The sequence below is a fragment of the Siphateles boraxobius genome, unplaced genomic scaffold (genome assembly GCF_051911475.1).
Source record: "Siphateles boraxobius isolate OS27281-9 unplaced genomic scaffold, OSU_SipBor_1 1, whole genome shotgun sequence".
In the NCBI taxonomy this organism is placed as follows: domain Eukaryota; kingdom Metazoa; phylum Chordata; class Actinopteri; order Cypriniformes; family Leuciscidae; genus Siphateles; species Siphateles boraxobius.
Window position 1 is genome coordinate 10,887,239 of NW_027508699.1, and position 26,715 is coordinate 10,913,953.

Consider the following 26,715-nt stretch of genomic DNA (forward strand, 5'->3'; position numbering starts at 1 on the left):
TTTTAAATGCTTATTGTACTATACCTTAATGTATCATTATAATAAGTATAAAGTATGACATTTCGTGTGTAATAATGACGTTTCGTGTCTAAGCAAATTACGCTCCAAAACGTTAGGTGGCGTTACTCGGTTTAGAACGTAAGCTCCGCCCCTCACTTCCGGTCCTGGCGCTGGTGTTAGAACGTAAGCTCCGCCCCTTACTTCCGGTTCTGGCGCTGGGGTTCTGAAACTGGTGGTGCTGCGGGTCTGCAGCTGGATACTATTGGGTTTTGGCCACGGGAGGGGCATTTTTACTTTGTGATCAGCACGGCAAAACGGTTAATATGCTCTACATTATGACCAGAGACGAATTAATATTACGTCTGCTGTTTAAAACAAATAAAGAACCAATTGAGGAGAATATTTATGCGCGAACAGCGGGAAACTCTGTATATTCGTGCAGTTTGTGCATGTCAAAAATTCAGATCCGATTTGAAACTTGTGACATATAAACGCGCACATCAACCTGATTACTTTATCATTCATGTTAACACCTTGTTCAGATTCATTAATCGTATTGATTTCATCCCGATTGTGTCCATGTAAACGTAGCTACTGACAGCGGCAAAAGCGACGCATGCTCTTTTCACTTGTAAAACTCAAGGGTGTATGGGTAATGTAGTCTCTGCTCTCGGTGGGACGAATTAGGAAGCGTGCATTGTGAAGGGCGCTCTGAAAAGCGGCAGCGCAGCCAAATGATTAAAACAGATGTGCAAATGAGCGTACCGGTACGCTAAAAGCACGTTCTGGGCGCACGGAGAGGTGGCGGTACGCTCAAGAACTATATTTGGAAGTGGCGGTACTGAGTACCGGCGTGTACCGGCCCACTTAAAGCACTGCTCCCAACAAAATATGTTGATCCAGGAATATGTCTTACTTGACAAAATCACAGCGACCCACCTCAAGTAAGGTACCCTTACAAGAAAATGTGATTCATGAGACCAGGCACGTGAGTGATGTGCATCAATGAGCCCTGGGTGCCCATGACCCTGTTCAACAATACTGGTCAAACGGTTGTTCTTCCTTGCACACTTTTGGTAGGTACTAACCACTATATACACTCTAAAAAATGCTTTGGTTGTTAAACCCATGTTTGGACATGTAAATAAAATAAAAATGCAACGTGAAATGGTACTAAAACTAAAAAATACTTACCTCAAGCTCCATTTGCTAAATTGATATGCCAAGTTGGCCTCTTTTCCCTAGCCATGACTGCGTCCATATTCTCCTCTTTCGCTTCCTCCTCTTTTTTTTCTCAGCGCACATAAAACCACAATTGCCAAAGTGTGATTCATCGCTCTATTTGTAAACCATGCTGATGATTTTTTATTCTATACTAACTTGCATTATAGCCTACGATTCAATAGGTATCATCATACATATCGTACCCAAGTTTATTAGATCCATGTCATACAGTGTGATTTGTAATGATTTTATAGGATTCCCGAAGTCTGTTGGCATAAGAAAAGACTACGACAAACGACAAAATTGTTGTGTAGTTTGAGCACCACTGCGATTGATGTAGCTCTTGTAGTGTGAGGTTGGTCTAGCCATCATCATTTGGCCCTTGTCAAAGTCACTCAGATCTTTATGCTTGCCCGTTTTCCTGCTTCCAACACGTGGAATTCAAGAACTGACCGTTTACTTGCTGCCTATATCCCACACATTGACAGGTGCCACTATAAAATAACCAATATTATACACTTAACCTGTAAGTCATTTTAATATTCTGGCTAAACAGTGTAAATTCCTACAGAATTCAGCAGTATAAAATAGTCACTGTGAGGGGGATTTTTCACATTATCACATCTGCGATTAAAATGACAAAACTGTTTGAAATTATCTTGAGGTGAAATTCTGAAGGCATTATTGAAGGCATTGAAGGGATAATTGAAAAGTGTGGATAATCTAAATGGATGAAAGTCGAACATACACTGACAGAGGTGTGAGACAGGTGGAAATGAGACAATTTCCTAAAAGGTTTGGATTGTCTCATGTTGTTCTGCATTGTGCGTCAGAGGCTAAACTCATCTCTCACAATCACCACCCTGACATCTGACACTGGAGCTCCCATACTGCCATAGTTTTCTCTATTTTTAGCTTTAGCCATCTGGAAAAATCATGTCAGTCATGGCGCACCGAGCACAACGTTTTCAAAATCATACTGACATTACAGCTTTTAAGGTTTCAAATAAAACCTGTAAGGCAGAAAAGCAGATCAAAGCTGATCACGGTCTCATAAATTACTCAAACCCTTGGGAAATATTCAGCCATGACTCATGTCTAAGTGATACTTCCTTCTTTCAATTTCAAATGAACAAGGGACATCAAATACAGACAGTGTAGTTATCATATAGAAAAAAAGCGAACTGAAATCAATGGACAAAATCATTTGAAAATGATTCCATTTTTGTACACAAAGAAATGTGCATTTTTATTAAAAGAAAGTCCCACCAGTCTATGTCGTCTCAAAAAAGTTAAGGTGAGTTAACTATCCAGTTGTCCAGTTTGTCTGCATATTCCAGCTCTTCCTCCTATTTTTCTGTTCAAGACTCAAATCAAAAGCAGTTCCAATGTCTCCCAATATCAGGCACAATCCTCTTCAGTCAGCGGCGTACAAGGAGCTTCACTGAGACCTTGACAGAATGGCAGACATAATTCATTTTGATTCAGCTATTAGTGATCCTTGAGGAAACACTGAAATAGAATAAATCACACAGTATTGTGCTTTTCAGTTACACTGAGCAAAAAAGATATCTCTGAGATATCGATGGAATTTGATCTCTATGAGTACTAGAAGTTTTATAAATCCATGAGGTATTTGCTTTTGACAAATAGTTTTTTCTCCCTGTGATGCAGAGATGGTCCATGCTCCAGGCACATCCTCTTCAGATATAGTTATTGAGTCTTCGGTTCTGCCAACTTCTCTGGCTCCATATCCAAGTCGGTTAAGCAGCAGTAGCACATGATCTGAGCATATTTGGTGAAAGAATCTGTCACAGAGGAAAGAGAGAGAAACACATTGGTGGGGATAAAGAATCTATAGAGTCACATGAAGAAAAAAATAATATATGTATAAATATATATATACATAATAACAATAAACATGATATGTCAGTCACATAGCCTTCCTTCCTTCAGACCAGAACATTTTGTGATGCTACGATCTCATAAAACATTTCTGAGTCTGTATTTGAGGTCTGTCTTCAGAACAAAAGAAAACATCTATAACCTCTCTTTGGTTTTCATTTAAATAGATTCACACAAAAATATATATAATTTAAGCAGAACTATGCACTTGCATGAACAATAGTCACAAGTTTGTTGTAGTGAAGCGGTGGCTGCGGTTGTAAATCTTTTACCACATGACTATATATAAAAAAAAAAAAACAGTACAACACTGTACAAGAGCTGGCATGTTTCCTTTTACTGCTTCTTTATATTCCAGTTACCTAAACTAAACTAAATTAAACTAAACAATTTTTTTTAAAGATATTAGCATAAAAGTATTTGTGTCTTTCTCTGATCTGTGCCTTTATAATAGTAAAAAAATAAATAAAAAGTGCATTTACACCACTGTGCTGCACTTATTGTAGGCATTTTAAAACAATCAAGGAACTTAGTTTTCAAACACATAATCAGAGTTTCTCTATAAGGAATAATTGTTTTTTGGCACCAACATGTGCCGAATGTCTGCACTTCCTAAGACTTACCCACTTTAAACTGTGCTTATTGATAGCATTTTGAAATTTGTACTAAAACATGTACTCTTGACCCTATCCCAACATATATTCTTAAGGGGTGTCTGTAACCAAGTAGTCCTCTCATTTTGAATATTGTGAACACCTCCCTTACTACTGATGTTGTTCCAAAAGCCCTTAATGTTGCAGATATTACAACAGTCCTTAAAAAGCCTGGAAGTGATAAGTCTGACCTATCAAATTACAAGCCTCTCTCAAATCTTCCCTTTCTCGCTAAGGTTTTGAAACGTGTCGTTGTGGCACAACTTAATACACACTTATCATTCTACAAGCTTTTGGAAGCTTTTCAATCTGTGTTTAGAAAGGGACACAGTACAGAGACTGCCTTGGTTTGAGTTATGAATGACCTGCTTGTCTCAGTTGACTCTGCAGCCTCTATCTTGGTGTTGTTAGACTGAATTCAGCATGTGACACATTGTGTGCCACTCCATTCTGCTCAATAAGCTTGAGAGTTGGTTTGGTATCTCTGGTACTGTGCTTAAATGATTGAAATCCTACCTTACAGATCGTTCCCGGTTTGTTGTCTTGGGAAGCAACAAATCTTACATTGGACAAGTCTGTCATGCTGTTCGTCAGGGATATGTCTTGGGTCCTATACTTTTAGTATTTATTTGCTTCCTTTGTGGCAAGTCATAGGAAATACGGCTTAGGGTCTCACTTCTATGCTGATGATACCCAAATAAAAAAATACAATTGTTCCAAGCTAGACGTTCTTCTTAGCATACCAGCAGCTATTCACAAAGGTAGCAATTTTAAATTGATTATGAATGATAGTGTTGTATTACCATCTACTCAAGCTTGTAACCTTGGTGTAATTTTTAACATTTCACTCATTTGACATGAGACTCAGAGCATCACAAAATCTGCATTCCATCATCTCAGAAACGTGGCAAGAATTAGGCCTTTCCTCACATTGTCTGACTCTCAAAGGCTTATTCACGCATTTGTTACTTCCAGGATTGATTATTGTAATGCACTATTTGTTGATCTACCTAATACATTTAGCAAACGTCTAAAGTACATCCATAATTCAGCAGCACGTGTTTTCACTTATACTCAATTTCGTCAGCACATCACAAGCGTGATTTATAATCTGCATTGGCTTCCTGTTCAGTCGCATATTGATTTTGAAACTCTCACTCTAACATACAAATCTGTACATGGAACGGCTCCTTCTTATATCTGTGTTGGTTACCCCGTACACACCTTCTCATTCTCTTCGCTCTGCTGATTCTTTTACTCTTCAGCAGCCTCTTTGTAGATTAAAATCTATAAGGGAGAAAGCTTTTTCTGTCGTTGCACCGAGGTTGTGGAATCCACTTCCTCTTACTGTTAGAAATTCCCCCTCATCAAGAAGTTGCTAAAACCCAATTTTTTTGCTTGCATAAACATTAGTATTTTATTGTATTGATTAGCAATGATTGATTTATTCTTTCTTTTTTCTGTATCATTCTCTAATTCTGTATTTTATTTGCTACTGTCTGTATCGCTTTGGGTTCTACAAAAGCACATTACAAATAAAATGTATTATTATTAATGTGGGTGGTTATGCATTTAAATGCATTCATCAGTCTGACGTTAGGAATTTTGCAGCTTAGTTTTAATAAATGTTTTGGTAACACTTTATTTTATAGTCCTTGTTACATATGTTACATGTACTCACTGTAGTAATAACAATAAGTTATGCATAATGATATGCAACTATACCCTAAAACAAACCCTAATCCTAATTCTAACCCTATAGTTAGTACATGTAGTTAAATACTATTACACAGTTCTTAACTGTATAATTACACTGTAACAAGGACACCTTAAAACAGGTTTTTCTTTTTATCCGCTCATGTGAATTAATGTGTAATATGGTTATCCTCACCATTGAGTTTACTGATCCATTTTGGCCTTTTTTCTTTGGGCAAGTAGATACACAGGTAATAAACAGGCACTCCAGACAGTGCGATGGAAACTCCTATGAGGGAGTTAATGGTGTCGCTGTACAGAGGCACGATCACGAGGAACACACTGCACAGGCAGTAGACGAAGGGAAAGAACAGTGAGAGCTAATGAAGAAAACAAAACAAAGTCAACAAACACACAGAATAAGACATGGGGTTTTATTCAAACAAATAAGCAGATGTGAATGCTAAAGTGCTGAATGGATCTAGTTACCTTGACAGGTCTGTGTCTGTCAGGCTGAGTGAAGCGCAGGTAAATGAGTCCGGCCACGGACAGACCTACATACAGCCAGTAACTGAAGCTGAAGTAGTTGATGAGTTGAAACACATCCTCCACACACAGGAAGATCAGACCCATCACGCCCTACAAACACCCACAAATCCAATGCTTATCATTGCCTATTCAACAAGACGACTGCCACATTGGTCAGTTCAAATGGTTGTTTAATTATAAAGGCAATAGAATTACATCACTAGGGGTGTCGACTTGTGTTGTTTCCGGGTGCAAGCTGTGAACCATTGAACATTTTCGAAAACAAAGTTTAATTCCCTAGACCCTCTTACTCTTGAACCCCTCCCTTCAAAGCACCCATCACATAGACCGTGATCAAAGCACTTTCCAATAGATAAAGACCTGCCACCCCCAATCCCCCCACCCCCAAAAGAAATACATCCAATGACATAAGTACAATGGGTCATGAACACCATTTCATGTGGATTTTACCAACTGATTATAATGTAGTATCATATTATCATGGATAATCTGGTCCAGATAATGTACTGATACTTGCAGAAAGTGGCAAGAGACTTACATTGAAGAGGAGTGCAGGTACGGGAGTGTAGCGCTCAGCGTGGATCAGACTTAAGCTGATGGGCAGGTGGCCTTCTCTCGCCCCCACAAAAAACAATCTAACACAAAGATATGCAAAATCTACTATTTGCATATATTATTACTTGAAAGTCATTTTTGTTTTAACTGGAACCAAAGTTTTACCTGGAGGCGGCAATGATGGAGGCATTGAGTCCTCCATAGCAAGACATGGCCACGGCAATGGGAACAATCCAGCTAACGGGACCTAGCACCTGATTCCCAAATGTCTACAGATGGGGACACAAACTAGATGGTTTAATCAAATGATGGTGTAATTAATACAATAAACTCATAAAGACTAAAGATCACATATTTGATACTCTGAAAGATCCTTACTACAGCCACTGCATCACTACCCATGAAAGAAGGCATGTCCAGAACTATGTAGTAGGCCACGTTGGTCAGCAGGTAGATGATTGTCACTATTGGCATGGAGATGGCTATAGCGATGGGAAGGTTCCTACGGACAATCAAGGAGAAAGATTAAACACTTAAAGCCCCGATATACTTCAAACAAAATCGAAGAATGAACCGATGTTAAGTTATTTCGAACAAAATCAGGCCCGAAAAGTTCGCTCCGGCTGCTAAAAACCTCCAAACTCCCATTGATCCTTGGCGATTACGTAATAGGAAGGTGTGCGAAGAAGCTCCACGTTCTTTAATGTGAAAATCTTTTCTGGTTAGTTTGGCCAGTCAGATGTGACCCGCGAGTGAAAACAATAACACACTGGAGAGCTGCTTTATAGTAGAAAATTAAGTTGTACTTCTGATGAAATGAGACCCTGACACTGTTTTTTTATGTTTAATTTGTTAAAGCTGCTTGATTGTAAGCCATCTATTGTATAAATAAACATGGCGTGACTTTACTGGAGTGCTGTAGAGCTCGTGCAAACATAGCCAAATTGCTATGATCGTATGCTTTTCTAATGCTTTATTAAAATGCTTGCTGTTTTCTAAATTTTGTTGTGTGTTTATTTTGTCATTGAGAGGAAGGCGCACAGCACATATTTACATATTTATCTAATGGTTGCTCTCAGCAGTGTGGGTGGCGTCAGATGTTCGATAACAGTATATCGCTGGTCACGTATTTCGAACTTCGTTTTACCCCTAAACGAAGAACGAAAAAGAACTTCACTGTGAGTATATCGGGGCCTTTAGGATAAATAACATTATTAGGGACAGGATGTATTTTTTTATGTAGCTTTGGATAACAGTGTCTTCTAAATGAATAAATGTTACTGTTATTTAGAAAGATAAACACTCCCATTTGTTAGTCTTATAATGAGTCCACTGATCATGAAGTTATTCACCAACAGGACCAGATGGAATCTTCTGACATTTGCATTAACTGAGCTAATTTTTGAGTACTAAACAATAATAATCAGATTTGCCAACATACTGAATAAATGAAGTGGATGGAGATGCGCATTATTGAGAAGTAAAGTTTGATGACCAACGTTGAAGTTGATTTGACAAAGCCTTGTCTAAAAGGTTGTAATATCATAAGCATTGTAAACATGTTCAAGTGCATTGTTAACATGTTTTAGCAAGTTAATAGCATGATTTAACATATTACTAGTACATTTTAACATGTTGCTAGCATGATTTTGTATGGTGCTAATATGTTTTAACATGTTTCTAGTGTGTTTCTAACATGTTTTAAAGTCCCCTTGTAGTCAATAATTGTATCCCTTAAAACTCCTCTCTGATCACCAAAATGACATTTAAATGTTATTTCCTTGAAAAAAAAAATTCTTCATGCCTTAAAATAGCTTGAATGTAACTCTACACCCTTGTCTCATTTAGTATACACGGTTCTATGAATATGCAAATTAGCCCCGCCTCCACTCACTCAAACCAGCTCAAACATCCACTCGGTGACATGATTGGTTACAGGGTAGTTTGAGACATCAGAAACACCAGCGATTTCAAACCGTGTTTTTGAGACTGTCGTTGGTTCACTGCAGTTTTAAAGGAGAAAATACTCAGCAATTGTATTGACTTTGCACATGGTTTATCTTAAAGCATATTAAAAAAAAAACACATAGACATATAAACAACATTACAAACTTGATTTTCACCACAGGGGGACTTTAACATGTTGGCCTAGGATAGTTGTTAAGCTTTGCGACTAATTGGCAGCTTAAATACTGTGTCCCAATTCAGAGGCTGCATCCTTCGTAGGCCTTGAAGGTCGGACCAAGCTGTAACGTGGCTGCTGCAGACAAGAGGCATTGGATCCAAGTGCAGTAAACATTTATTAAAACAGAACAACTGAATTAACTCTAGACAAGGAACAAGAAAAATCCAGACTCATGAACAAGAAGCTACAAAATATGCACACGATAGAACCATATATTGGCAACGCTAGACAAGAAACAAGAGAAACACTGGGGTATATATACACAAAGGAAAACAAGCTTAACAAGGGGGAGTGGCTAATAGTCATGGGAACACACAAGGGTAACCAAGGGTACTAACAAGACACACCTCGGGAGAGTAATCAACATGAAAAACTACAAATCATGGCACCAGACAAGAACGAACAAAATTCCTCACAAAAGACAGGGGAACACAGACTGGAATCATGACACAAGCGTTGTTAAATGAGACTGTCTTGCTTACGAAGGATTGTTCTTGTCGCCTAGCAACTGTGACAGCTGAGTGGCAGTAACGTTTAAGTTATATTAAACGGTCTGAAAACAAAATAGGGTTAAAAACCTGTCTAAATATGTTCACCTTGTTCTACTTCTGCACATAACAAAGATTATAAACTATATAGATGGGTTTCTGTGCAACATCATCACAGAGATGTGCGTGCAACTAGTGGGCAGAAAGCAGCACTCTTTACGGCATATCTAGCAGAAAGAGAGATGACAGAGAGCTGTTGTGCTGTAAACTGCACTAACTGCCAAAAAGATTGGATTTAAAATGTAAGAAATCAATACTTTTATTCATCAAGGATGAATTAAATTGATCAAAAGTTACAGTAAAGACATTTTTAATGTTACAAAAGATTCAATTTCAAATAAATGCTGTTCTTTTGAACTTTATATTAATCAAAGAATCCTGTCAAAAATGTACACAACTGATTTCAACACTGATAATAATAATGAATGTTTTATCAGATTACCATATTAGAAGGATTTCTGAAGAATCATGTGACACTGAAGTAATGATGCTTAAAATTCAGCTTTGATCACAGGAATAGAAAATAGATAGAAATCTATTTAGAAATAGATAAAATAGAAAACAGTCGATTTAAATAGGCCTAAGTGTACAGTATATATCGGGCCATATGATTACTGGCCATTTGAACATATTCGTGATCCATTTATGGTCTGAAATAGTGTAGGGATCATGTAATGTCTCACCATTACTAAGAGTTAGCTTCTTAATATAATCGGCGGAGTCCACACTCCCGTTAGGTGCATGTAGAAATGGGCATAACACCTGTTAGAGGTTTTGCCCCCTGAATGCACGCTCATCCAGTATTGTTTGTATACAAGAAATCCGTCTATAAAATCACATTTTAGTAAGACATACAAGTCAACATTTGACCAGCTTTATATGCATTTATTTTTTTACATTTGTATCATTAGATATTTGAGTAAGTTGAAACCCAATACTTTCATTAAAAGTTTAATTGGCGTGCAATGGATTCTGGGGTAGGCTATGTGTTGTATCCTTCATTGTCTGGGAAACAAAAGATGCATTTCAAGGCTGTGTTTGAAGGAGCCTTTGAATTGGGACAGAATTCGCTGCGTCGCAATCTGCCCTAGAAGGATGCAGCTTCTGAATTAGGACGCAGCTTATAAGATGTTATTGTATGACAGTTTTGAACCCTTCCATGCAAGTCTATGGGAATTTGGGAATGTTTGGAAGACCGATACAGGAATTCCGTGAGTCAGATCAGTTAGAAAAGATATAGCGACCCGAGTCAGCTATCTGCTATCTAGAACCGTCTGAAGGTCTGACCCGAGTTTGGTGGTTCTAGCTTTAAATCTCTAGGAGGAGATAATGTTTAAATGTAGTCTCAGAAATGTTGGGACGAGTGAACGGAGGACACTTCAGGGAACAAACAACCTCCAAACTGTAGTAACACGTGTGGACAAAAGGAAGCTCCAGAGCCGTCCGTACAGACCCCTGTGGACACACAGGCTGTGCAAACCAGCGCCCAACGGGACGGGGAGTGAGACGAGACAGAGAACAGCAAGTGCACGACCATCTGTACCAATCCTCCTCTAAGCCTCCTGGGTACAGCAGCAAACAGTGGTAAAACACACAGCACAGATCCAAAAGCACATGAGACGATGCACACTAAAATCTATTGACAACTAGGGGCAGACAGAGCAGAGAATCTAAGGGAAAAGGGAACAAGCCACAGGTGCAATGAGCTGCAGAAAATGACAGGACAACAGGGAAAGCCGATGATGCACCCTGAATCGGTAATCACAAGATTCATGACCAAGTCCATATAAGAACTTGTGCACTCTCCCCTGAGAGCATTCTCAAAACCAGCTAAAACACAATAAAACACTTATACACTCACTGGCCACTTTATTAGGTACACCCTGTTCAACTGATTGTTAACACAAATATCTAATCAGCCAATCACATTGCAGCAACTCAATGCGTTTAGGCATGTAGACATGGTCAGGATGATCTGCTGAAGTTCAAACTGAGCATCAGAATGGGGAAGAAAAGTGATTAAAGTGACTTTGAAGATGACATGGTTGTTGGTGCCAGACGGACTGGTCTATGTATTTCAGAAACTGCTGATCTACTGGGATTTTCACACACAACCATCTCGGGTTTACAGAGAATGGTCTGAAAAAGAGAAAATATCCAGTAAGCGGCAGTTCTGTGGGAGAAAATGCCTTGTTGATGCCAGAGGTCAGAGGAGAATGACCAGACTGGTTCAGCTGACACACAACAGGGTGTCCCAATTTGTATTGCTTTTAAAATGAGAACTATTCAGTCATTCAAATAACCACTCGTTACAATCGAGGTCTGCAGAAGAGCATCTCTGAACATGTCGAACCTTGAATCAGATGGCCTTCAAATCCTCTCAAACTGGTTTCTTGATCATGACAGTGAATCACTAAACTCAAATGGCTTCCCCAGTCACCAAATCTCTGGGATGTGAAGGAACGGGAGATTCTCACCATGGATGTGCAGTCGATAAATCTGCAACAACTGCATGATGCTATCATGTTAATATTGATCTAAATCTCTGAGGAATGTTTCCAGCATCTTGTTGAATCTATGCAAGGAAGGACTACGGCAGTTGTGGAGGGCAAAAGGGGCTCCAACCCGGTACTACACTGTAAAAAGTGATCAGTTGACTTACCGTAAAAAAGTGAGGAAACTCGTTGCCTTAAAATTAAGTCAATAAACTTCATGCGTAATTGGGAAAAAAAAGTTATGTGGTATTGTTAAGTTCACTTAATTTTTAAAGTTAAGTCAACTGATCACTTTTTACAGTGTGTGTAGCAAAGTGTACCTAATAAAGTGGCCGTTAAATGTATATAGGCCTAGATGTACAGTTAATGGATAAGAGACAATTTTACTGTAACAACATACAGATAAAAGCATTGAAACGTAAAAGATGAAAAGGGAAATGCTGATACCTTTCAGGGTTCTTGATCTCCTCAGTAACAAAGTTGAGCGTGTCCCAGCCAGAGTAGGAGAACAGAGCCGAATAAAGAGCGAGAGCGATGCTGCCCGCCTCCGTGGAGGAACCCTCAAATGGATTATCAAAGTTCTTTGTCTCTCCTGTGGCGCACATGAAGTAATAGCAAGGATCAGAAAAAGAAAATGATTAAGAAAGTACATGAAACGCCCTTTTAAAAAAACAAAACCTGTGTAGGTGCAACCTGAGCTAAATAAGACAAAGTCACTAGAATGCAAGCATGCAACCTTAAGCCAAAAAAGCGTAACGGCTAACACTACGGCTTTGACGGTATGCAGGCGGTAAACAGCTTTTGTGAGGAAATAGCTTATCAATATAATAATGATAATGGTTTTAAGGTAATTTTTTTTAAAAGATTTTAATAAATGTCTTCCAGATTTCAACAACTAATATCACTGCTATGAATGCTTAAAAAGGCTATTTTTTAATTAACAGATTAAAATTTTTAATGTGTTTTAATGCACACTGTAGTGACCAATAATCTGCAGCTAACAGAGCAGTTTGTGCGATCCGGGCCACATCTGGTACATATGGATTCCACACGTACCAGAGGTGGGCCGGATCTGGGCCGACACTATTTTGCTCTCTGGGATCTCAATTGCTCTTATTTACGGCGACAAATCCACCTAAAAACATCAGTATCCCCTCAAAACTTATTTTTACCGTTAATTATCTTGATGATGCCCATCGTGATGACGAGGAGCAGAGACATGATCTTGGTGTAGGTGAAAATATCTTGAACCAAAGTGCCCCACTTTACATAAGCACAGTTTATGAAGATCAAAATACCTGAGGAAAGAGGAGAAACACATTAAATACATTTTGAAATCAGTTAATTGAGGATCAGAACACTTAATAATGTCACAAGATATTACGTAAAAGGCCTGTTCTTTGTTTTAGTCTATATTTCTCAGAAACCACAGCAGGATTTTTCCATGAATACAGTACAGTTTGGTTTACCAATTTGTAATGCTTTTTAAATGAGAACTATTCAGTTGGTTAGATAAACTATTATACAATATAAGATTAAGCGTGAAAGTAAGTCGTCCAAATCAAATCAAATCAAATGTTGATTTTGGCCTGTCCCACCTCAAGGTCTTGACATAATTTAATAATTTTGAAAATCATATTATTGATTATTCAATCTTCATTTTACTGTGATAAAAAAAATCATTATCAACAATGTTGTTTAGCTTTTTCCCACATTTTACGTGTAACCCTCTTACACAGTAGCATGATTTTATTATAGTTTTATTATTATTTAGAATTTGTTTTATATTTTTATTTAATGTTTCATTTTTAGTAATTTCAATATTTTCTTTTGTCATTTTATTCATATTTTTATTTAATATTTCTATTTAGATTTAATTTATTTTTATGTCAGTTTTATTTATTTATTTATTTCCAGTTAATAACAAAACTGAACTTAATTGAATTTAACTATTGAATTATTGCCAAAGCTGCATTTACAATTTTTGTTCATTTGAAGGTTAACTAATATATAGCCTATATATACAGCCTATATATATATATATATGATTAATAAGTTATAAATTTTTTGAAAAATACATACTTTTTTTACAAGTTATACAAGATTCAACTAATTTTCTAGTCTGGGTTTCCCCATGCTGCCTTCCCGCAGCACGATTTCATTCACGCTGAAAGGCAGTATACCATGGTCCAGATTTTCGCCTCATCTAGGGAACCAATCACAGAACGGGGAGGGAGCAGCAAGACGATGACGACATCTATGCGACACTGAAGCAGTTTGTTTATTTCTATGGATTCAACATGGCTGCAGACGCGAAGCTACCTTTTGATGCAGCCTTAGATATTGTTCTAAGTAGTTTAGAATGCAAGTTTATTTTGAAAAAAGACCAGCTTTTGCACCAACGGCAATGGTCGCTGAACGTCATTGTTTACACAAAAATATCTTACCCATCGTCTTCTTCCTTGTCTAATTTCTGTCGCTCTACATACGTCATCTGGTATAATTGAAACGATTGGCTATGAGCTACGTACAGGCGCATTTGATAGACATTCTTAGCACCCAATAAACGGCGCCGGGCATTCGTAAACCACGCCTCAAATACGAGAAAATGTACATGTGGTTCCTAACCCTAACCCAGTCTCAACGAGAATTGGGTCTGGCGTTAGCCAGACTACTAATTTTCTTATTTCAGTTTAATGTTAAGTTGAAATTACTTAAAACATCCAAGTTGATTGTACTTACATTTATGCATTTTATCCAAAGTGACTTACACATTTACATTCTAATCAGTTCTTGCTTTCCCTGGGAATCAAACCCATGACCTTAGCGTTGCAAGTGCCATAACTTTACTGTTTGAGCTACAGGTAAGGTTTAGTAATAATCAAACATTTGCCAAAAAACAAACAGGCTTTGTGTTTGTAGATTTTTTTTTCTTTCTCTGTACCCTGTTCTTGGAAAGTGCCAGGTCAGATCTCAGCTAGCTCATGAATTGTGATTACAGTCTGTCCTCATGCACTGAGTGGAACATGTCCCTGCTTTCTGAGAACATATTTAGCTCTGATTGGAAACTGTGTGACGGCAACAGGTGCTAAGAAGGAAAGAGAAAGAAAAACATCTCTTGTGTCTCATGTATTAGAGCAGCGAACATTGTGCAAAACCGAGAAGAGTGCCACTCATCCCTGCTTCAAGCTTCACTTTGCTCAAACTCTGCTTAGCTTAGAATACAAGAACCAAAACAAACATGTATAGATTTGTAGTTTTGAACAGTTATGTTATCTATGTTACACAATTACTAATAGAAACTGAAAATACCCTCAGGTTTAGATAACATGAGTCATCAACAAAAAAGTACTATCATGGCTTTGGACTTGTACTATAGCTTACTATGGTATTATTTGAAGTACCTTGGAGTATCATGTAAATATGGTGTGTGAAGAAGGTAATCATTCAGTATCATTGTATTACTGTACTTCATTGTAAGACTTACACTAGGATGTGTTGTTGATCTTTCACCCAAATACAAGTGTCTGCAACAGTCAAGCCAGCTCAATCACAAAATAGACTACTAAAATAGTTTGGTCTGGTTCACAGACTCCACAACAAGTGCCATCATTCAGCAATATTAGGATAATAGATGCAGTTACTGTCTGGACTCACTTCTGAAACAACTTTCCTTTTCGGCTGACGTCATCTACGCTATGGGTTAATACAGGCTTGTTGGTTCATTCTGCAATGGAACAACTGAGATGTTTTTCACATCACATTAGGGAAGTACAGTGAATACTAACAAGGACTAAGAAGGATATGCTGTATGTGTCTCAGGGAAATTTAGCGAAGTTTTGTGAAAAAAGGGTTTTGTGAGTAGCGAAGTGAAAGACAGCAGAAGGGAAAAATAATCTCATACACTTTTAAAAACCCCTTCCTTAAAGGTGCAGTAAGTGATTTCTGAGAATCATTGTTGAACACTGTTGAACACTTAAAATCAACCAAAACAAACACACCCCTCCCTTTATTGCTCCGCCCACACGCAATGCAAGAGTGGATTAGTGTTGCAAAGTCTGAGGTTTTCCCACGGATTTGGGCTACTTTTACACCGTTGCCTCGGATTGTTTTTTTTTAGCAATTGGGCTGGTTTTGTTATGCAAACCTGGCAACCCTGGAGCGGATGTCTCTTTATCAAGCAGAAGCGAAGCAAAATAAAGCTAAGATAATGAACGAATGAATGACAAGGAAGCACCATAAAAAAAATGAACATGCAGTACACAAGTGTATACAAGCAAGAGTTTGTTGTTAGTCGCCAGCAGCACACACTCAAAATCAATGTTTCTCATGTATGGGCATGTATGGGCATGTATGGGCCTTCCCGCTTAGGTCTCTACAGTGACTCAAAAGCTTTTGAAAGCTTGAAATCTTTTCTAATATTAATGCGGGTCCTAAATCAAATCCTGATCATAACCCTTCTTTTTCCAGTGATATTCCTATGACCTTTTCACTTTTGTAATGTCTCTCAGCCATCTCTCTTTCTACAGTCTTTCTTCAAATCTCCCTCTTGTTCACTCTCTCTCCTCCCCCAACATAAGTGGACATGTCCCTACTGCTGATGGGCTACAAGTGTGTTGTGGTACTCGGTCCGACCCACTTTCAACAGTGTTGAAAATTCTCAGAAATCGCACCTTTAATACCTGAACAAAAATATAGCGTGTTATTTGGATTCCATCAAGTGCAATATATTCCTGGATCAACATGTTTGTTGATGCTGGAACAACATTTCAAACAACAAATCAGATTTGAGGGACAAGTTTACAGTTTGTGTCAAGTTTAGACTTACAACCAGGGTTAGGTGCTTCTACATCAGTGTTATTCACCGACAATTTCCCTCTGATTTTAGGGATAAGTTACGGGTAGGGTTAGGTTTAGGGGTAATGTTGTTCCCCATTCAACAAAATATTTCGATTCAGGAACACGTCTTACTTGGCAAAATCACAGTGACCCAAAAACATAGATAACGTTATTGTGATTTCTTGTTTCAACTAAAAGGAAAGTTCTGTCATCATTTACTCATCATCATGTCGGTCTAAACCTGTATGTCTTATTTTTTTCTGTGGAACATAATAGAAGATATTTTGAAGAAAGCTAGGAACCAAAACAACATCGGAGCCAATTGACATCCATTGTATGGACAAAACAACACAGAGACATTTCTCAAATATCTTTTTTTGTGTATCACAGAAGATATAAGTCATCCAATTTTGGAACGACATTAGGATGAGGAAATTATGACATATTTGGGTGAACTATCGCTTATTCAAAAGAGTTTTTTTTAAAGAGTTAACGCTATTCTAGGCAAAAACACAAAGAAAGAGAAGTTTCAATTGAAAATCGTAACTCTGGTTAAAAAAAAATTACATTTAAAGGACAAATGAATGTTTCATTTGTTTCAAAAATACACCATAAAGGGATTTTATGTAAATCCTAATCAGGAACTGAATTGGGTACACAAAGAGGTCTCAGCCAATGGAATACTTTCGGATGGAAAGGGCACAGGATCTCTCAACAAGAGGCTAACTGGAATCAACCGAAAAGAAATGACGTTTCAGAGGTGACGCAAGCCATTACATTGCAATTACAGATTACAAAAACAATATATTTCTTTGGAACAACTCAAATGATAAGACCAGGAATGTTTAAGTAAGCAAACAAGACTTGATACGCTGAGAGCAATGGCAATGAGGACTCACAGAGACAAGCCGCTGCTATGAGTCTCACAGCGTCGTACGGAGGCTGACAGGTGGGGTAGAACGCTTCCACCAGGTAGTTGGCAAACGTCAGCGAGATGACAGCCTGACTGGCTGGCTCCACCAGCAGGATGGACGTCCACAGGCGGATGAAAGCAAGGAAACCCCCGAAGGCCTCCAGGATGTACGCGTAACTAGCGCCAGACTTCGTAACAGTGGTTCCAAGTTCTGCGTAACACAGCGCGCCAAACACGGAAAATATGCCACCGAGAGCCCAGATGACCAGCGAAAGGCCGTAGGAAGCGCTGTGCATCAACACGCCTTTGGGCGACACGAAAATGCCCGAGCCAATCATGTTGCCCACAATTAAGCAGATGCCGTTGGTGAGAGAGATCTCCCTCCTCATGATCATCTTGTCCTCCTGTAGGTCTGCACCATTGCTGGCTCCAGCTGGTTTCTTCAGGTCCAGGTCTCCCCGAGACCCCGGGCACAGTTCCATCAGTTTCTTCATGCTGGAGGAAACAAAGGTCAACGGGTATTACAGGTGTAATCACTAGTAAAACACAATGATGATGAAGATGGTTTTATTTGGATTTAACATCACAGTCTTGTTTTTGACTAATGACTAGCAATTGGATTAGGAAATGTGCAAACTACAGTTTGTCTACATATCTGCATATCTATAAATTGTCAATTTTTTTAACATAACATGGCATAACATGTTAAATAATACAACATTCAAAATATTCAGGTCTACACAAAAAGGTCCTATTAGTTGACGTTAGCATTAGCAATGAGCAATCCATTTGAGATGCTATTTATTTATCTTTGTTAATGCAAGTTAATATAAATACTGGTAACACTTTACAACAAGGTTCATTAGTTAACATTAGTTAACTACCTTAGTTAACATGAACTAAGAATGAACAATACTTCTACAGCATTTATTAATATTAGTTAATATTAATTTCAACATTTACTCATACATTGTTAAAATCAAAGGTTGTATTTGTTAACATTAGTTCATCACTTGTGAACTAACATGAACAAACAATGTACAGCTGGATTTTTATTAACTAATATTAACAAAGATTAATAAATACTGTAACAAATGTATAGCTCACTATTAGTTAATACATTAACAAACGTAATGAACCTTATTGTAAAGTGATATCAAAATACTATTAAAATCTGTTCATTTTTAGTTCATGTGAGCTCAAGTGCATTAAATATTAGACACTTTTTGAAATTTAATTGTTTAAAAATGCATTAGTAAATGTTGAAATCAGCAAACTAAGATTAATAAATGTTTTAGAAGTATTTTTCACTAAGTAGTCTCATTAACTTAAAGATAAAAATGATTGTATTCCGCTGTATTTAATGTTGTCTTGAGCATTCGAAATTAGTTTGTAAGACAGTTCAGTCAAAAACAGCTCTAAGTTAATTCCATTTTGTAAATAATTTGTTCAAATGAGCAAATACTACTACTACTACTACTACTACTACTAATAATAATAATAATAAAGAAAAAGACTTAAATATTTCACAGGCAATCCCCTTGGTTAACAAAACAACAGAACAGCCACTTTGGGGCCGATAGTTCAGGGTCCTATGTAACATTTTAAATGTAGTGCCAAAAACAAACGGGTCTACTTTACCTTTAATCATGTTAGAAGGAATGCAGTGGAAAAAAAAAATCATACAATTAGATTGAGGAGAGGAAGAGCGTACAGATGAGTTATGCAAGTTTCCAGAGTGGTGGTGATCCTGGTCAGAATGAAGAAAACTAGACTATCAGGGTCAACAGGATGAGTGCTGTCGCAATCCCACACCACAGACACCCTGATGTGTTTTTCCACCGGTTGCAAGATGGGTTCTTGAGTTACCCTGGCTATTTTAGGAGGTTTGTACTGAGAGAGAGAGAGAGCGAGAGAGATAGAGAGAGAATGCCTGTCCCCTCCTATTGATTGTAAAAGTAGCTCAGCAAAACCCAGTTGAACTAAAGAAGGGCTTTGTTATCGGATCTGTTTCAGCTCTGTCTCTAGAATTCAGTTTAAAGACAGACTGCTTCTCCTTTACTAGATGTGTTTGCTAAGGCAAGCAGCACTATTACTATAGCACATTATGAACCCTCTGACTGCAAGTATTAATCTTGCGCAATTCGGTCTTCAGTTCATGCGACGACACCTCAACTAGTGGATCTTATCGAGGAGATACTTATTTAACAAACCCACAAGGAGCATTTTTCCCTGACTGATGATAAAACTGGTGAAAAATCCTATAGATTTACAATACAGGAGACATATTTAGTGACCTGTATTCAGGATTTATCCCCTCATGATTAGGAGTTCTCAGAAGAGGACTTCTTCAAACCGGTTCACAAAGCTGCTAAGAAATGTTTTACTTAGGAAAACGGGGACATCGTAAGGTAAGAGGTGGAGGCAAAGCTCCAGTTGACCACAAATTCAGTGAACACACTTCTTTTTTTTTCCGCAAAAACTGATTGGTTGACAAAGAACCACTATTTTTGTCACCAGATTCACACACACAACGAGAAGTGCAGGCCTATACACAGTCACCACTGTTTGGGGTCAGTAAGTATTTTTTAAGAAGTTAATTTTATTCACTAAGGATGCTTTAAATCAATCAAAAAGACTGTAAATATAGAAATCCATAGACACTTCAAATAGAAAATCATGGTTTCCATTAAAATATTAAGCAGCACAACTGTTTCCAACATTGATAAGAAATATTTCCTGATCAGCAAATCCTCATTTTATAATGATTTCTGAAGGATCATGTGACTGAAGATTCAGCTTTGAATCACAGGAATAAATTACATTTCAAAATACATTAAAATAGAAAACGGTTATTTTAAATGGTAATATTTCACAATATTACAGTTTGCACTGTATTTTTAATCACATGAATGCAACCTTGGTGAGCATAAGAGACTTTTCAAAAACAAATATATACATTACTGACACCAAACTTTTAAACAGTGATATATATATATATATATATATATATATATATATATATATATATATATATATATATATACACGACAAATTTTAGTTAGTAAAGCAATCCATTACATTACACATTTTAGGTAATATAATCATACCACTTTTTGATTACTTTTGACCTGATTCGTTATAACATAGAATTGAATATGATAATAGAGAGAAATAAATTATATTCTATTCTTTATCATCAACAAAGTACATCAGCCTACATTATGTCAGGGTTTCCCAAACTGGGGTTCTGCGAGTTTAATGAAAAGCGAATTAAAAAATTTTAATAAAAATTACAAATTAAAATGATAAAAAAAATGGTTGAAAGAAAAAAAAAACACTTCCAAAAAGACAGCGATACAGGGTTAATTGATCAACGGAGCAATAATTCGCATAATAAATGTGTTTGTCGAGAGTTTTTCCCGATATGCAGTTGCTAAAATACTAATCAGGGTTCATGTTAAAACATGAAAAAGAATTAGGGACGTGTAATTAGGGATCATGTAATCAATAAAAATATCAACCGTAATCTGATGAGCATTTTAAAATGTAATAAAAGTATATAAATATGCATCGTACATAAGCAGTTCTCTCATTGGGCTCTTACCTGCATCTGCATCATTTAATCTTTATCGAGTGTTTCCTAGGTTGTTATGGTGGTTGTCTTACACAGCACACCACCCGGTTTATATGATATCTGGGGTTAAATTAGAAATATAAATTGTGAACCTGTGAAATTTAGGAGCCTACTAACACTTCACTCCTTATTTTAGGACTATAACATACAGTATCTTAAACGAATATTACCTTTCATGAAGTGTGTACTATAGCGGTCTGTAAACTCTCACACACTATTGTTGAGAGAGGTCAGATTAGTACCAGCTATTGTGTTCACACAGTTCTGGCATAGAGGGCTTTCAGAAACACACAAACAAGAAAACCCACACATTCAGGAAATTCAACATTTTAATAAAATTTCCCATTTTTATGGAAGTTCCTATAATACTATAGCACAGATGTATGCTACATGTTCACTGCTACATACACCTATACATTGTCGTCATTTTATATTGATGACAAGACATGAAGGTTCTTAAGTCTCCGAGGCAAAAATGAACATTGACAGATATCAGTAATAGTCATTACAAATAAATCCCTAGCCTGTGTGGTTTAAATAACAATTGTAAAAGTAATCTGAATGAAATTGCAACATTTTCTAGATCCAAAACAGGCCATTAGGCAATACAGTATTTGGCTGGTATATTGCTAAGATATGTGCTAAAGCATAATCTAAAGATGCATTCAGCATCGTAGCATCACTGAATTTGGCACAGCACTTAGAAGAAAGTCATATTTTCAAAACTATATATATAAAAAAAAAACACAACAACCCATTACAAACAACTTAAGATGCATGTAAAATATCACTAAAGATTAGTGATGACTATAAATAAATACAAACCAATAGCAGGATACTCTTTATATAGCAAATGGTCCCAAACCCTAAAAAAATCAAAATTACAAAAAAAACTGATTCTTGCATTAAAAAGTAGTCAATAACATCAAACACCAACTTATCAAAACTGGTTTTGCACTTTGACTCAATTTTTTAATCAGCGAGGTCTTTATCCGACACCCACCGATGGCAAAACTAGTCCAAAGCATGACCGATTTAGAGAAGGAAACACGAAAAAACAACCAATTTTAGGACATTCCAGGGACAAACGATGTAACCAATCTAGGGAAAATACATCACCTCTGCGACGACAAGGCCTCCAAAACAATGTTTATTTGCACAGTGGGAAAGTTACAGCGCTGACACATGCAAAACCCAACAGCTTAGGAATTCAATGACTTAAAAAGAGAGAACATTGGAATAGCAAAACATTTATAAAATGCTTCATGTATCATCAAGCTCATGGGTCACGAAAAAAAAAAAAAGTCAATGATCGAAGCATTGCCACAAATTTAATTCAGTATCAAGACTTATATATTTGTGTTGTGCTTGAAGAGCCCATATTTACAGTGCTAACTCTTGGCATTCCCTTTGGTTTAGTTTCTAAATAACTTCAAACTTATAACACTGCATCTGAAGCATATTCATTTTGGAAATCAAATTTTTAAAAGACATGGAGGAAAAACTGCTGATCTAAAACTGGCAATGTTTGTATAAACAGTCACTAAACATCACTTGTTTCTTGATAAAAGCATCTTGCCAGTAGCTTTCCTCAAAATCAACCCAGCTGTGATGTAAGCATCGGTATATTTAATACAGTTACTTCATACTTAAGCCTGTTTTATACTGAAAGTGCTGTAAAAGGTCCTATATGTCTGCTGCTACATCTGGTGTCAATGGTAACCAGTGCAAACTAGGCTACATACTGTAGATGGCACAATATTTACTGAGAAGTAACTAATCCAAGACACTTTGGGCCGCATATGGTTCGATAAGCACAAGCAGGTGAGGCCACCAGTTATTAGACTGTTTTATATTGAGTTAATGCTCTTGGCTGACATGTCATTTGAGAACAAGAAAAACGTAATGGAGAAGTAGTTGACTTCAGCAAGTTTGTATGAACTCTATTATAAGCGTACCACCTTATTCTGCCTGGGTTGCTTTGTCTTCATTGTATGTGCGGTCTGATATTGCTTGTGAACAGGATGCTACAGGACTCACTATACAAAAGTAAAGGCAATAAAAGAACGACACCTGTTTGGCTCAATGAAAAAAAGGAAAATAAAGTCTGGTAAGGGTCTGTTATTGGCATCTGGGCAAAAAAACAATCAATTCTACAAATTCTTCAAAAGACCACAGAAATCTAAAAAAAAAATAAAAAAAAAAATAATAATAATAAAAGCTTGTTGGCACCCTGTATTATTTTAAAAGGCATAGTTCACTCCAAAATGAAAATTCGGTTATCTATTACTCATCTCATTTAGTTCCAAACCGGCATGACTCTTTTATTCTAAAAGAAGATATTTTAAAAAATCTCTTTTTTTTATCCTTACAATGAATTTCAATGGGGCCCAATGTGGTTTTGGTTTTGACCCATTTGAATTACTTTCTTTTTTGAGTAATGTTTTTTTTTTTGTCCTTGCAATGAAAGTCATACATGTTTGGAATGACATGAGGGTGAGGACAGGATAACAGATCTTTCATTTTTGGGTGAACTATCCCTTTAAGGCCAAACCATTAAACCATTGGTGTGTGAATTGATTTTAGTTTGTATAGACTTCTCATTTAATGCGATGCAAAAAAAAAAAAAAGCCATGATATGAACAACATACCTGATCAAACTCAAATTAATCTGATGAAAAGTGGCAAGGTTCAAGGTCATATCGAGTTCTTAAGACTCATCTGATTCTTTTTTTTTTTTCAATCTATAACACATTGAACACATCCTTTCTTTTGCCTCAACCCTTTGATATTGCATCTACCCTGAACTAAAGTCTAGATCTACAAAACATCCACCACATGGCAGACTAAGACACAGCATTAAACGAATGTGAAACAATCATCGGACCTGACTTAGAGTGCCAACGTGGGAAGAACAAGTACTGGTTTACCAAAAGGAAGACCGAAACTGCTGATTCACACAATTGTTTTTTTTTATCATCATGTCCGGACGTGTAACTGTGCAGTAATGTGGACGAAACATCGCATAACAGCAGGGTGCGTCTTTCTCTACAACTTCATTCAAGTCTTCTATTTTACTAAATTTGCTGGCGTGGAAGGTGCAAATGACAACATGGGATTGATTGCTTGGATGTGTCACTGCTTTTTCTTTTGATGGTTGTAAATAAGTTTAAATGTGACATTTTCAAACCACTGTACTGCTTAGGTTCACGTCCCTTTCATCAAGAACTTAGGCATTTAGTCAGTGATTCAACAACCACTATGAAGTAGTCAATATGAGCCAAATCATTATTTGACTGAAGTCGGTCTTGTACGATGCGTGTAAAGCAACTGTTCAAGCTGATACCAAACAAAGTGCGTCATAGGTACCAACACCTTAGCCACCGAGGCAAAAGCACTTGTCCAGGCACACAAAGTATCGGCCAAGCAGCACAAACAAATGCAAGAGCGTGTGAACAGGAACCATCCTTAACTGAAAGGACTCACAGAGCTCCGGTTCAAGAGCAGTGATTGGGAGCTGGGAGACGGTCAGAAGTTTCGTGTGGTGTTGAAGGAGTTGGTGATGAAGGCGGCGGTATACGGTGGTGGAGGAGGAGGAGGAGGGCTGGTGGTGCTGAGTTCAGGGAAGGGCTGCAGACCCATCTGTTTATTGTCCTGGAGCTTCCTCACCACCACACGGCAGAACTCCTCGCTGTGCCGCTCGCAAGTGTCCAGAAGCTTCCGCACTTTGGCGGTACGTGTGGCTTGGTTCACAACCAGTTCGTAGTCCTCACGCATCAGCAGCTCACGAGACAACAGAGCGTCTAAACTCTGATTGAGACACGCCTCCGTCATCTGCCGCACAACATCCTCCCTTCGAGCAGCGATCCAGCGAGCCGCCGGTCCTTGAAAGTCCAATGCTGCGACAAAATCTGCAAAGACAAGTCAGGAGCAGGAGGCGGACATTAAGATGAGCCTGAATCAAGGGATGTCAAAAGTACTGGTACTCCGTACTAGGGCTGGGGGATAAGTAAAAAAAAAAAAATTCTTTCAATAGTTGACTTTACAAATGTTGCAATATCTGATATATCAGGGATTAAAAGTGAAGTGGTTTGTTCTGAGCAAAAATCAGTAAGGCATTTTTCATTTCAGCTCCAGAGGTCTTCATTCAAAAGGTTACTGGTTAGAATGAAATAACACTTCTGCTTTATTTATTTAGAAAAAGAAGAAATGTAAAAACTTTATTAGTCTAGTACAACCCTCCCAACAGGCTAAAATTACTCCATACGGCTCCAGGGGGTTAATAATAGATGCGGTTTTGTAAGAAAATTATCCATACTTATAACTTTATAAACTATAATCACTAACTTCCGGTACGCAAGGCCGTACGCAAGTCAAGCTCCGGTGGAGACGCATGACGTAGGAGCAGCGCAAGTTGAGACGCCCCTTTCTGTTCAAATAAAAAGGGGTGGGCAACAAATTCGAGCTCCTCCGACATTTCTCTTTAGAAATTCTCGTTTTAGACTTGTAATTCGTGACCAGTGTCTTGCGTCGGGTCAGAGGTCACTCTTCTGCCAGAACTAGACACGCGTATGGCAGTTACCGGAAGCCAGTGATTATAGTTTATAAAGTAATAAATATTGATATTTTTCTTACAAAAACTATAATAATAAATGATAATTTGCATTTTTTGGTGAACTAACCCTTTAACTGACTAACTAACCTTGTCATATCGCCCAGCCTTACTCTGAAAGGTAGTTGATACACTCAGAAATCAAGCTGATACAGCAAAAAGGGTACGAGAACTCTCACTGGTACCGTAGTACCCTTTAAAAAGTTTCAGATATGTACTATTTAGGTACCATCTACACTTTTGGTACCAATATGCACTCTTTAGGTATAAAGGTGTACATTTAGGGGTGACAGCTTTTGTACATTTTTTTCAGAGAGTGCAGCAACTTTAAAAAAGAAACTGCAGATGCGTCAGACCTGTTTAGGGTGTGGCTAACTGTTGTGGATACCTTGTGGGTATGGCTGCAGAGTGAGGGGTTGTATGACAAGAGCCAGATCACTTTCACTTTGAGGCTCATGTGGTTTAAAAGGTAAGTTGAGGTCGGACACGGGCTGTGCCGTCGGGTTTTCAGACGGACTTAGGTTGTTTCGAGAGCAGGGGTCCCTAAGAGGTTTCGGAGGATCAAGTGGAAAGGGTATTAACGATGACTGCGGACCAGCCTGAGCACCTGACACACCTGATGATGATATAAAACAGCTACCATAAACAAACCAATTGAAAAAAAATACAAAAAGCAGAATATAAATCGCATCAACCCCAATATTTTGTCATCATTTACTCATTAGGGTTTTTCACACTGTGCTTAACCCTGGGTTATTGTCATTCTAAATTTTTCAAAAATGGTAAAAAAAAAAAGGGAAATTTTTCAAAAATGGTGATCAAATACACATGAATTGAAGTGAATAGACCATTTAATTCTTAACTTTATAGTCCGAAAAGTCTATTCAGGAGAAAATATATATATA

General features: G+C 37.6%; 2 protein-coding genes across 3 annotated transcripts in view; both read right to left on the reverse strand.

Annotated features, from left to right (window-relative positions):
- Positions 1-1,743: 1,743 nt before the first annotated feature.
- Positions 1,744-19,423, reverse strand: LOC143711696 (Y+L amino acid transporter 2). Its single transcript, XM_077203605.1, has 10 exons — positions 19,203-19,423; positions 17,548-18,056; positions 12,982-13,107; positions 12,257-12,401; positions 6,960-7,083; positions 6,747-6,850; positions 6,565-6,661; positions 5,967-6,116; positions 5,674-5,857; positions 1,744-3,032 (listed from the first exon to the last, which is right to left on the reverse strand). The coding sequence occupies exons 2-10, from the start codon at positions 18,053-18,055 to the stop codon at positions 2,938-2,940; spliced, it is 1,533 nt and encodes a 510-aa protein (XP_077059720.1). The 5' UTR covers position 18,056; positions 19,203-19,423; the 3' UTR covers positions 1,744-2,937.
- Positions 19,424-21,509: 2,086 nt separating this feature from the next.
- The window catches only part of ripk2 (receptor-interacting serine-threonine kinase 2), a 34,394-nt gene continuing 29,188 nt past the window's right edge, over positions 21,510-26,715 (reverse strand). For both annotated transcript variants that reach the window (XM_077203382.1, XM_077203474.1), the window contains 2 exons: positions 26,199-26,426; positions 21,510-25,109 (listed from right to left, as the gene is read on the reverse strand). In XM_077203382.1, the coding sequence (XP_077059497.1) occupies positions 24,727-25,109; positions 26,199-26,426 (611 nt within the window). In that variant the 3' untranslated portion in view covers positions 21,510-24,726. The remainder of the gene's footprint in view (positions 25,110-26,198; positions 26,427-26,715) is intronic.